At 41.1% G+C, this 13,002-nt stretch overlaps 1 protein-coding gene across 1 annotated transcript; it reads left to right on the top strand.

Annotated features, from left to right (window-relative positions):
• Positions 1-7,830: 7,830 nt before the first annotated feature.
• On the top strand, positions 7,831-10,604 carry LOC131682877 (transcription factor grauzone-like). The gene is made up of 5 exons (XM_058964669.1): positions 7,831-8,072; positions 8,145-8,392; positions 8,510-10,054; positions 10,112-10,310; positions 10,369-10,604. The coding sequence occupies exons 1-5, from the start codon at positions 7,941-7,943 to the stop codon at positions 10,519-10,521; spliced, it is 2,277 nt and encodes a 758-aa protein (XP_058820652.1). The 5' UTR covers positions 7,831-7,940; the 3' UTR covers positions 10,522-10,604.
• The last annotated feature ends 2,398 nt before the right edge of the window (positions 10,605-13,002 follow it).

Here is a 13,002-nt window from a genome sequence, read left to right as displayed (position 1 = left end):
ATCGATTTTGAGTGCTGCCCGAATAGAAATGTACAGTAACAAAACCATAATTTTCACTGTGACAGTACAGTAATTTTACAATAATTTACAGTAAGTTTTAGTGTTATGCTACAATACCAAAACAATAAACTTTAACGTTTTTACAGTAAATTTCAATGTAAAATGGACTTTTACAGTAAAATAGGGGGTGATTATGTATCTTAACATTTAAAAAAATCGATTTTACTGTATCAGTTTTTTGCTGGACAGTAAAATTTATTGTTACATGAAATTTTATTGTAAATCTAGTGTGAGAGCTTTACATCGAGCAATGTTGAAACAGTATTAACTATAATAATTAATGTTTTATGTTTGTTTGTAGGGTAAATGATATTCTAAAATTGTATCCGGGTGTGCTAAACGATTCAATAATAAGCTATTATCTCATCTCTTTTTCTTCCGCATATTGTGGAGCTGAACAATGCCCGACGAACAGTCTATGCACCGTGTGAGGAAATATAGTGCCTCACATACAGGGCCTTATCTGGTTATGTCAGAGGCAAAAATCAGTAAACCCGGTACACTGCTCAAAGGTTGCTAAATCAATCATTAAGGGCCGATTTCTTCACCCTCGCTTAACTTTTAAACCAGGTTCACCAGTACGTTTAAACTTGGCTTAAGCGTTAAGCGAGGGTGAAGAAATCGGCCCTATGTCATTTGAATTGGACTATGTACGAGTTATTCCCAGTTCAAGAACCAAAATGAAAATTCTTATAAGAACTGAAATAAGTTGGTGGCCGAAATCAACGATGATGTTCAGTTTACAATTCCTCAACGTTTGGTTGAATGCCTTGAAGTAGCTACATCGAACCTGAGGTGGACAATGAGGAACTGAAAACTGCGAAGGCTGCGAAATCCAAAATGGCGCAGATTGTAATCTCTGATAATTGACGCTCGACGTACTGTTAAGAATTCGGATGATTGCAATAACAAACCTTTGTATACGGTAATAATTACGTTTAAAGGTTTAGATCTTTCGTCAAATCTTGAAATTAAAAAAAATCAAACGTTAATTCTATTTGCTTCAAACCGCTTAAAATTCATATGAAGAATAAATGCTATTGTTATCTCGCGCACACATACCTTCTATGTGTCAACTGTATAAACTATGTATGCACACACATAAGTTATATGTGCATATTGTTATAGAATGGGGTTTTATGCGCCTAATAGTTATGAAATGTGAATGTAAGATTAATATTTCTTGTAAATACACACATTAGGTTTATGTGCCAGCAAATAGTGTCTATATGCCTCCGTTAATTGCAAAAATCTATGTGTAAAATCAATAGGTATAACGTTTACTTTTTTTTGAGTGTAGTAATGTCCCTAATAAAAAAATTATACACGGACTTTAATCCATATAGTCCAACGATTCCACGTATATTTTGGATGATTCTCTGAACAGGTCGTTAGGCTCTTGGATCATAAGATGTTTAATAGGGGTGCCCAAACAAACAGTATGTGTACCCGATTCGTCAATGTGCGAAGTGCTGGCGTTTTGGACACGATGAAAAGGGCATCCCATTGTAACAACTGTGTCAATGAAGTTGGCTTTGTACATGAACCAACCAACCCGCTGTGACAATTGCAAAGGTTCACACCGAACAAACGGTCTTAAATCATGTCATCACTAAGGTTGTCTGTCACGGGGAACTTACATCAGCTAAAGCAATAACGTAAGCTACCTACATGCTGTGGAAACTCCTTTTGATTACTGAACCACATTATGAGTACACAGAAGCTGAACGAGCTTTCCGATCTATGATAAAGCAGAAAAACTGAATATTGGCACTGGTTCTGTAACTCCTTAGATGGCAACACTTCCGTCGATACACTGTTGAAAATGGCACGGAGATTGGCTTCTGGTAATCGACAAGCAACATCAGAGTCGTTAATTGAGGAATTGCTGGACCGACTGGCGCCTAGTTCTGCAAAAATTGTCCGATGCAATTTTCCAGTTGTAGCGGTTGTAGCTGTAGCGACCAAGCAAGAACCAACTTCTTCACAATGCATGATTCAAAGATCGTGCTAAAATCTAGTGTGCGAATAGACGGAGTTTCCTACTCTGACTTCAACCATCTACCGATTAGTACTTTGAAAGTATTGCTGGGAATATATAGCGCATTGCGCACATAATAGGTGCGACTAAAAGTGCGGAAACACAAATAAAACTGCGCTTTTACATTGAATTGTCTTGGTGTCTATTACGCACTTATGTATTATCCAACGAGGAATAAGTGCGCCTCATACATGAAAACGATTTAATGTAAAAGCGCACTTTTATAAGTAAAATCGCACTTTATGGAGTCCAGTTTTAAATGCCATCAATAATACTACCGCGTACAAGCCGGTGCTGACATACCTCAGAGCTGGAAGAACTTCCAGATAGTCACAATTTCGAAACCAGGTCAAGACTTGGGGTGGCATTGGACATCTCGAAACGAAAGGTTTATTGTATGCAAGCTTGTATGAAAAAGTCGATTCGAAATGGTTCCATAATGTCGCCCCTGACTAGTGCCTCATCGATCCACCTAATTGCTTTGGCATCCAGTTTCCGTAAAATTTACGAGCTAATGTTTAAAGACAAATAAGAGCAGAATATAAAGAGCAGGAACATTCTGCCTTTCGAAATATATGCATTTCGCAAGAATAAAGGGATCTCCTCATCGATCAGGCATCAACAGCATTACGGCAACGAGAACATATGATCATTTGCATTATTGACTTGAAGAGTGCCTATAACAACTTCGATATCAACCTGTTTGTTCGAGAATTGCGAACAACACATGTATGAAACTGTATCATCAGTGCCATCTATAGGCTAAACGAAGAACGTGTCGTTACCATTCCCTTGGCTTCTCGAAAGATATAGAGGACTACGTGGAACGGTCTTCCCCAAGGATCATAACTCAGACCTATCTGCTTTAACATCTTTATAGCTGGGTTGGTTGAAAAACATTCCAAATGCGGTTAATAAAGTTGGTTACGCTGATGACAATTCTATAGTGGTTTGTGGACCTGGGATAGCTGCAACGCACTACAAAGGGCTATCGATAGTATGATTCAAAGCGTGTCCGATTTGGGCTGGGAGGTCTCTCAAACCAAGAGTTGTGTGGTTATTTCAAGAAAACAAATGGAAGAGCAACCGTCAATTCGTATCAATGAATCAATTGTTACACGTGTGAATTCAATGAAACTGTTGGGAATGCATTTAACTACAAAATTGTCCAGGAGTTTTCATATTTCCAAGCAGAAGCGATGTACGATGGCATATGTAAACATTTTGCGCAATGTGGCCAGTCAATGTTGAGGTGCGCATCCTTCAACAGAATCTACTAAAACAACTCATACTAGTTCTTTAGATGTTTGAACGGGCCTGGCCCCACTAGGCGTACGACGAGAATAAGCGTCAATGCGGTTCGTTAATAAACGCTTAATTTCGTTAGAGGTGGTATGAGCGCTTTGTAGCGCATACGATCCGCGACAACTCTAATACCACAGCTATAAACCAGGCGGTTCTACAGTTTCACGAGTATCATCCGGTACACCAAACCTTGCCAAATTTGCCATGCTTCATGTTCCCTTAGGTAATAAGACAAGAGACTGAAAGTTGATTTATCCATCAAGAATCAACTTGCTCAAGAACACCTTGTGTCTGCATCTGAATTTGGTAACAAAAGAGTTGGATAACACTATGGAAACGCCAAAATATTTACTACAGATTGATCCAAAGATAAACGATGTTGGTTATGCCGTAGTGAATGACTTCGTTATTCCCTCTATAAAGACAAAGCTTCCTTCAACAGTGTCTGTGTACATGACTGAATTGCTGGCTATTCGCAAAGCTGTTCGACAAATCGCATCGAAACCCACGGCGATATACGTTGTAACTGTAAAACAAGTTCAACGATCCTAGTAGCATGGTTCGATATAAAAGTTCGATATAAGTTTTTTCAGCTGAAACCATAAATAATAATCTGTGGATCCCATCCCATAATTGAACGAGTTAGCTGATCAAGAAGCAAAATTGGCTTCTTGCAATGGACCAACTTTAGAAGACTATGTCCTCACTAGTTTCGATGTCACATTCCCTCACAGGCTTCTTGCTAAAGAACGATGGCAGGCAGCGTGTGCGGTCGAAGAAAAAGGTCGTTTCTATTATAGCATACTATCGATGACTTCGTTTAAACCATGGTTTCAGAATTTGAAACTTTCGATGAGGCAAGTGGTAATCCTCTGTAAACCAATAAGCAACCATTTGCGACTTTCTGTACATTTGAGTCGCAATGGGATAATCGATGATGACATGTGTTCCTGTGGGTTAGCAACAGCAGATTCGAATCATATAATTTTCAGCTGCGCGAGGTTCGATGGACAACGAGAGAAGTTATGGCGAATTCTCTTTAGAAAGCACATAGTGCAAGATATGCAACTAGTACTAAAAGCGAACGAAACGCAATACGGTGAATATTATATGAATAGTTTAAAAATACCTCAAAACGTTTCTGCAGTGATATTTATTTATACGAAAAAAGTACCTAAAAAGGTGGATGTTGTCCACTAGGGCAGATCACTTCCCAGTAAAATTCAGCCGGAAATGAACTGGAATTCTGGTTGGTTCAAAACTAGAATCGGTTGTATCGCTGGAGCCGGAATACGAGCTGAAGCCAGCCAGAATTCCAGTTCATTTCCGACTGAGCTTAACTGGGTTGTGATGCATTTTTCAAAATCAACAAAATTAAATGCATTACCTTGCCATCAAAAAAGAAATGTATTTTGCGTTGCGCGTCAGACGTCAAAGCCCTACAAGAAACTATCTCTACATCCAACAAAACATCGAATGAAGTGAAACCCCTAATAAACATCTTATGATTCAAGAGCCTAACGACCTGTTCAGGGTATCATCCAAACAATATGTGGATGCATATTGTTTGGATGATATGTTGCACTATATGGGTTAAAGTTCGTGTATAATATTTTTTTTATTAGGGACGGCGTAAGGTGTATGTTGAACAAACTTGCCTGCGAGGGATTGTAGAATAAATGCAAAAATAAACATAAAATGCATTTTTTTTTCAAATTCGATGCAAATTTGATGTACGTTTCTAGAGTGATCTGCTCTAGGAACAGATCACTTGTGATAAAATTTTTAAAAATCAGCAAAATTAAATGCATTTCTTTCCATCAAAATAGAAATTCGTAATTCATTTTACGTTGCGTGTAAGACGTCAAAACCCTACAAAAAATAGCCCTACATTCAACAAAACATCTAACAAAGTGGATTCGCGTAGGACGATTGTTAAACAATCTGTTTTTTGCGAGGGGGTGCAACTTGGATATGCCCCTAGGTCTGCATCTTTGTTCAACGCACCCGGTCAAACCATTCGGAATTTGATTCGGAATCCTGAATGGAGGCAGTATGGATTCCAAATCAAATGCAACAACCGATTCTGAGTCGGAATCGGTTGTTGCATTTGATTTGGAATCCATAATGACTCCATTCAGAAATCCGAACCGGTTCCGGAATGAGTTTAACTGGGTAGGATCAAATGTTAGGGGGACAATTGGTGCACTCGATTCGAGTTTTCGTTGCGTTCAAACACGAGCATTTCGCTGTTTTCAGATTTAGCATCAAAAGGCTAAAAATCAAAAGGCCGAAAAAAATGAGGCGAAATTTTAAAAGGCGAAAATTCAAAAGGCCTAATGCTAAAAAGGTCGAAAAATCAAATGGCCGAAAACTTAAAAGGCGAAAACTCAAAAAGCCGAAAACCCAAAAGGCCGAATCTCATAAGGCAAACTTTTTTTATTATTCGCTTATTTCACATTGTGTTCTTCCTGATTGATTGATCGCCTCATGTTTGGGTAAATCGAGCAATCGGGTGAATCGCACGTTTACGTACGAAACATTTCCAATACAAAAGAAGGATTAATACTCTAAAAATCCACCAAACCCTTTGTCAAATTGTACATTCATTGCGATTTTAATTCAGATTCAAAGAATGCTCGAAAGAAGGAATCATCCCCTATGTTTGAGTAAACCGGGCAGCCGAAGTGATCACAAGTGTGCGTGCAAGAGTTATTTGGCATACAGATTCAAAGAACTGCTCATATTTGAAAGAAGGAATCAATCCCTATGTTCGAGTAAACCGGGAATACGAACAGTTATGCAGTTGTAAGCAGCTGGAATGTAGCTCAAATGTTTGAGCATAACGGCAACTACCTAAATATTCAAAAAACTTTAAATGAGTTTGTTTACCAATAGTACTAATATTGTACTTGAACCAAAATTAATTAGATCATTCTTCGTTATTAAATAATAAAGCATTTACGCAACATCGCTTCAAGTCGCGTGCTATCCAACATCGTTGTCGCTCCGTCGGACTTAAACTAATTTATAGCCCCTGTGTTTGAGTAAACCGGGCAAACGAGTGGATCACAGGTTTGCATGCGAGGGGCCGCCGTTTCGGATCCTTGGTCTCGGTTATGCGGCAAAGCCGCATTACACTGGCTTCGCCCCAAGTGCTAGAGCAGTGTAACAAACCGATGGTTGAATATATGTAAGATCATTCAATAAATCATCGTTTGAAAAACTTAGCGAAATTCACAAATGATGAAGTATATAATTCGAAAGAACAGCTCATGATATAAAGAAAGATAATAAGGATAATTTTAATTATTGAAACGCTGTATGGAAAACCAAAACTACTGGAGTGGGCGTACACTCAAAAAAAAGTAAACGTTATGCCTATTGATTTTACACATAGATTTTTGCAATTAACGGAGGCATATAGACACTATTTGCTGGCACATTAACCTAATGTGTGTATTTACAAGAAATATTAATCTTACATTCACATTTCATAACTATTAGGCACATAAAACCCCATTCTATAGCAATCTGCACATATAACTTACGTGTGTGCATACATAGTTTATACAGTTGACACATAGAAGGTATGTGTGCGCGTGATAACAATAGCATTTCTTCTTCATATGAATTTTAAGCGGTTTGAAGCAAATAGAATTAACGTTTGGATTTTTTTCAGTGTAGCGTAGTTGGTAAATCGATTGCCTTGTACGCAGCGCACCTGGGTTCGAGTCCCGTTAGAAATTTTTCCTAAGAGATTTTTCTAACCTGAAGAGGCTAATGACCTTATGGTTAAAACCTCTATAATTGAAATAAAAAAAAACAAAACTCACGTCTGGTGGATCGCAATTTTACACTATACTATACTAAAACGTAAGTCATAGCCAAGTATCCATAATTGCAAAAAATGAACAAGCATAAAAATTTCAAAAATGAAACTCAAAAGAACATATTTAAAAGAAGGCAAAATCAGTTATAAAATGTATTCACTCGAAATATAATCAATATCAGGTAACGGATAATAATACATTATTATCATTGCTTTGTTTGTTTTGTTTCGTCCTATAAAAAGTTTGCCTTTCAAAATTCTGCCTTCTGAAAAGTTCAGCCTTACGGCCTCGACCCCTGTTTTCATGGCATTTATGTTATTTAAATAAAATAACGCAGCAAAGCTGTTGATACCAAATTATACGCATCCCATTAATTATAGGCCGAGTAATTATTGAAATAGACACTTGACACTTTACCCTACATTATGAGTCTAGTTTTAAATGCCATGAAAAATCAAAATTTTAAAAATGTTTTTGTTTTATTTTATTCGAGTGGTACCGCCGAGGTTACCGCTGTGAATGAAACGCATGCAAATTATTTCCCGTGTGTGATCGCTCTAACCGATATAATTCAATTTATCGTGTATTCAGTTGTCACAACAAAAACAACCTTCGGTTCGCCGTTCGCTTCTTGTTCCGCTGTGATTGGCTCGGCAATTAAAAATCTATCGTTCGCACAATTCCGTGAAAATCACTGCGGGATGTCGTCGACCGAGCTGGAGAATTGCTTCACCTGCCTGCGGAGATCGGACAACTTCCTGTGTATTACCGAGCGGGACGACGTGAGCGGTGAAAATGTGGAAGCAATTTTTGCTAAACATTTTTGGTTTACCGTAAGTCACTTCGGATGCGGGTATTAATTAACTTTAATCTAATGATGCATTTCTTTCGTTTTTTCTTCATAGAAAGATGAATATCGCAATCGAACCGTCTGCACTAGCTGCTGGGAGAAAATTGACGAATTTCACAAGTTTTACTGTGAAGTGGAGAAGGTCCACCCTCCCGGAATAGTGGTGGATGAGATCAAAACGGAAACGATCGATTGCTGCGGGGAGGAGGAAATGATGATTGGTTCGGATAATGATTTGCGCAGTGATCGTGAACCGCGTGATCGGTTGGCGAATCCGGAGCTAGACGAGGGGTCTAACCGTAGGTAGGTAGTGGTCTAGCGTAATTTAGAATTGGACAATCTTTATAATATGAAATCTTGAAATTTCGGTTTCGTTGAACCTACTCAACAAAACAGTTAATAATAAGTGTGTATTTTTAGCCACACCCAGGTTTTTGTCGAACCGATCTGTAAACTGGAGGTAAAACAAGAGTCCGAGCCGAAGGTGGTGAATTACGACAATACGAAATCCGGAACAGATGATGATTACAGTGATAACGATGAAGAGTGTGCTGCCGACGATGATCAATACATTGACCAGGTTGCCAGCTCAAGTTCTTCAAGTGAAGAGAGCGCAGCTAAGTCCGATGAATCCGATTCGGATGTGCCCTTGGCAAGGCGTCTTGCTGCCAGGAAACGAAAGCGAAAGCAACTGGTACAAAAGAGACGAGTTCGAGGCAGAACCAAGTTAAGGAAGGAAAAGTCGGACAATGAAAAATTGAATGCGTTCATACGACAACACATGGACATAACGTGTCATAAGTGTACCGAAACCGGTCTAGATAGCGACGAAACGTTTGAAACATTCTACCGGTTAAGGGTACACTTTAAAAAAGTTCACGATACCTATGGGTACATATTTTGCTGCAATCGGAAATGGTCCACGAAAACGGGACTAGTAGAACATCTGAAAAATCACGAACCAATGAAAAGTGATCATAGTCGTTGTTTGGAGTGTAACTGCATTTTCAAAGATAAAGGTAGTTATGCGAATCATATGTTTTTGGTACACACTCCGGAAGACCAGAAGCAATTCAAATGTGACCGATGTTCGAAAGCATTCGCCGCTGAAGATCTGCTCAACAGTCACATTAAATGGCACGAGGAGGTGGAGAAAAAGAATCACCACTGCCAAGTTTGTGGAAAATATTTTCTCAGTGCAAGAAATCTAGAGAATCACAACCTAAGTCACCATAACTTCGGGGAGAGTTCTTCTACAATGCAAAACACAGCTGGGGAAGACATCGATGAACAGTCTTTCGACCAGCCTGTCGACGAATCTCTAGTCCAGTCGTGTGGGTCGAAAGTCAAACGAAATATCGACGATATAGCCCAACAGGATGAGCTTATAAAAAGATACGTCTCCCTGAACTGTTCCAAGTGTGATTTCATAGGTGAAACCTTCAACAAGCTGTCTTACCATGCGTTCAAAGTACACAACATGAATACTCACGCGGTCATTTGCTGCGATCGTCGCTTCGGTAAGCGCCAAAGACTATACGAACACTGCCTGCGTCATCTGAATCCCGATCACTTCAAGTGTGACATCTGTGGCAAAACATACGCCGACAGTTCGGGACTACAGATTCACAAATGGTGGATCCACACACCGGTTTCGGAGCGACCGTTCAAGTGCGACATATGCGGAGCAGCTTTCGTGAAGGACTATCTGCTAAAGCAACACACAAACTGGCACGTGAATAAGGAACGGAAGACTCACTTCTGCGAACAGTGCAATAAGGCTTACTCTAATTCGCAACAGCTTAGAGCACATCTGCAGAAGAAGCACGGTGCGGTGTGCGATTGGGTTTGTGATATCTGCGCCAAAGGTTTCAATCATCGGGCCCTACTGGAAGAGCATCGGTTAACTCACTCAGAGGAAGGTCTAGCCAGTTTGAAGATTCAGTGCGAGAAGTGTCATCGGTGGTAGGTATTTTGCGTTTCTGGAATTGTCGGTTAAGGAAGTGTGTCGTCCGTTTACAGGTTGATCAACAAGAAAAGTTATTTGCGGCACAAACGACGCTGCTACGATACATCCGGACCAGTCAAGTGTGACATCTGTGGCAAGGAATCAATCAACGAAGCAGCCCTGATGGGTCACAAGAACTTTCATCATTCCAATCGGCCTTTGTTCACGTGTGCGTTCTGTGGCAAAGAATGTAAGACGCAGCTTCGCTTGAAGGTTGGTACCTGCTATGGGTGCATTTTGGTTTGTAATTTTTTAACTTTTTGATTCGTAGGAACACGAAGCAACTCATACCGGTGTAGTGCTGTACCAGTGTCCGTACTGTCCCAGGACGTCTAACTCAAGTTCAAATATGTACACGCACAAAAAATCGGCACATCCGGACAAATGGGCCGAGGAGGTCGCTGCGCGCTTCTATACGCGATGAAGATAGGTTAAGTGAAGGTAGTAAGTAGAATTAATATATCTATTGTGACACTATCGGAGGTATGGAATAATTTTTTTTTTAATCTGTCAGAGTAAAACGATATTGTAATAACTAATATGATTCGATGACAGATTCCTGCTGAAGGTGATATTTCACAGATTATTGTTTATTGGGTTGGTAAATGGCTGGGTATTGCGTATCTGAATGAATCAAATAGACCTAACGCGTGTTCCTTAGCTTACATCCATTCAACTCTTATCCCTACCTCCGCACGGTACTGGCCGAGGTACGAGCAACTATAGTGGAGATGGTGTAACCAACCCCGGTGGAAACTATGGTCGTACGCAGACACGGAAGGGGGGTTTGCTTCGGCAAACCTGGAGCGGAGCGTCTGTTCTCCATGTTAGGAATGACCCACAACAGCGTCTGTTCCCCATGTTAGGGGTGGCTGATCATCGTCCGAATGCTAGCGATGGACTCTAAGCTAAACTATGCACCATGGTCCGCTGGAAATTTAGGGGGTTGGTGTCAGGCCTTGTAAGCCAACCATAAATAAATCAAACAACGAACAATCAACGATATTAACGGGACAATAGACGAAAACTAAAGCAAAGAATAAAGACTCCCGATTGGAAACTCAGGACGTGGAACTGTAGGTCTCTCAATTTCATCGGAAGCACCCGCATACTTTCCGATGCGGATAGCGAGTTCGGCATAGTAGCGTTGCAGGAGGTTTGCTGGAAATGATCAATGGTGCGAACGTTTAGAGGTAATCGCACCATATACCAGAGGTGCGGCAATACACACAAGCTGAGAACAGCTTGCATCGTGATGGGCGAAATGCAGAAGCGCGTGATCGGGTGGTAGCCGATCAATGAACGAATGTGCAGGTTGAGGATCAAGAGTCGGTTCTTCGACTTTAACATAATTAACGTGCGCAACACACACTCCGGAAGCACTGATGACGATAAGGACGTTTTCTACACGCAGCTCGAACACGAATACGACCGCTGTCCAAGCCACGACGTCAAAGTCATCATAGGGTGCGCTCGATGGGGCCCCTCTTGGGGACTGCTGGAACATTATCAAAGCAGCCATAAACAACACAGTTGAAAGCGTCGTCGGGTATGTGAACCGAAGTCAACGGAACGACTGGTCAAACGAGGAGTGTAGAAAAATTCTAGAAGAGAAGAACGCAGCGCGGGCATTGATGTTGCAGCATGGAACGCGGCTAAACGTAGAATGATACCGACTACCCGCCTATTCCAGAAGAAAAAGCGCCGTCTGGAAGAAGCAGTGTGTAAGGAAATGGAACAGTTGCACCGCCTTCAAGAAACCCGAAAATTCTATTAGAAGTTCAACGCATGCCGCAAAGGTTTCGTACCGCGAGCAGAAATGTGTAGGGATGAGGATGGAAACATTCTGACCGATGGACGTAGTGACTGAAAGGCGGAAGCAACACTACTTTGAACACTTCAACGGCAATGAAGAAACGTATGCAAAAGGCCAAGGCGGCGGAGGAAACTACTGCGTCAGTACGCGGATGATGGAAACCAACCTATTCCCACGCTGGGGGAAGTTAAAAATGTCATTCAACAGCTCAAGAACAATAAAGCAGCTGGTAAGGATGGTATTGGAGCTGAACTCATTAAAATGGGCCAGGAAAGGTTGGCTATTTGTCTGCACACACTGATAGTCAGAATCTGGGGAACCAAACAGCTACTGGGAGAGTGGAAGCAAGGGGTTATTTGCCCCATCTATAAGAAGGGTGACAAGCTGGAATGTTAGAACTATAGAGCGATCACCATGCCGCCCACAAAGTGTTATCCCCGGAGTTCGTGGGAAGTTACCAGGCCGGTTTTGTCAACGGGCGCTCGACAACAGGCCAGATTTTCAGTGTGCGGTAAATCCTCCAGAAATGCCGTAAATACCAGGCCACAATGCACCACCTGTTCGTCGATTTCAGGGCGGCATACGATAGCATCAACCGCACAGAGCTATGGAAAATTATGAACGAACACGGCTTCCCCGGGAAGCTCACAAGACTAATTAAAGCGACGATGGATGGGGTGCAAAACTGTGTGAGGATATCGGGTGAACTCTCAAGCCCATTCGGATCCTGCCGGGGACTAGGTGATGGTCGCTCGTGTCTGTTGTTTAACATTGCACTAAAAGTGTTATGCGGAGAGCCGGGTTTAACAACCGAGGCACGATTTTTACACAATCCAGCCAATTTGTATGCTTTGCGGATGACAGGCAACAGTTGGATTGATGGTGAACGTGTCCAAAACAAAGTACATGCTGATAGGAGGGAGCGAACGGGAAAGATCCCGCCTGGGAAACAGTGTTACGATCGACGGGGATGTATTCGAGGTAGTGAAGGAATTCATATACCTCGGATCTCTGCTAACGGCTGATAATAATAATAGTCGAGAAATCCGAAGACGCATCATCAATGGAAGTCGTGCCTACTATGGGCTC

This window comes from Topomyia yanbarensis, chromosome 1 (genome assembly GCF_030247195.1).
Source record: "Topomyia yanbarensis strain Yona2022 chromosome 1, ASM3024719v1, whole genome shotgun sequence".
Classification (NCBI taxonomy): Eukaryota; Metazoa; Arthropoda; class Insecta; order Diptera; family Culicidae; genus Topomyia; species Topomyia yanbarensis.
Note: the sequence above shows the minus strand (reverse complement) of the source record. Positions and strands in the feature narration are given on the sequence as shown.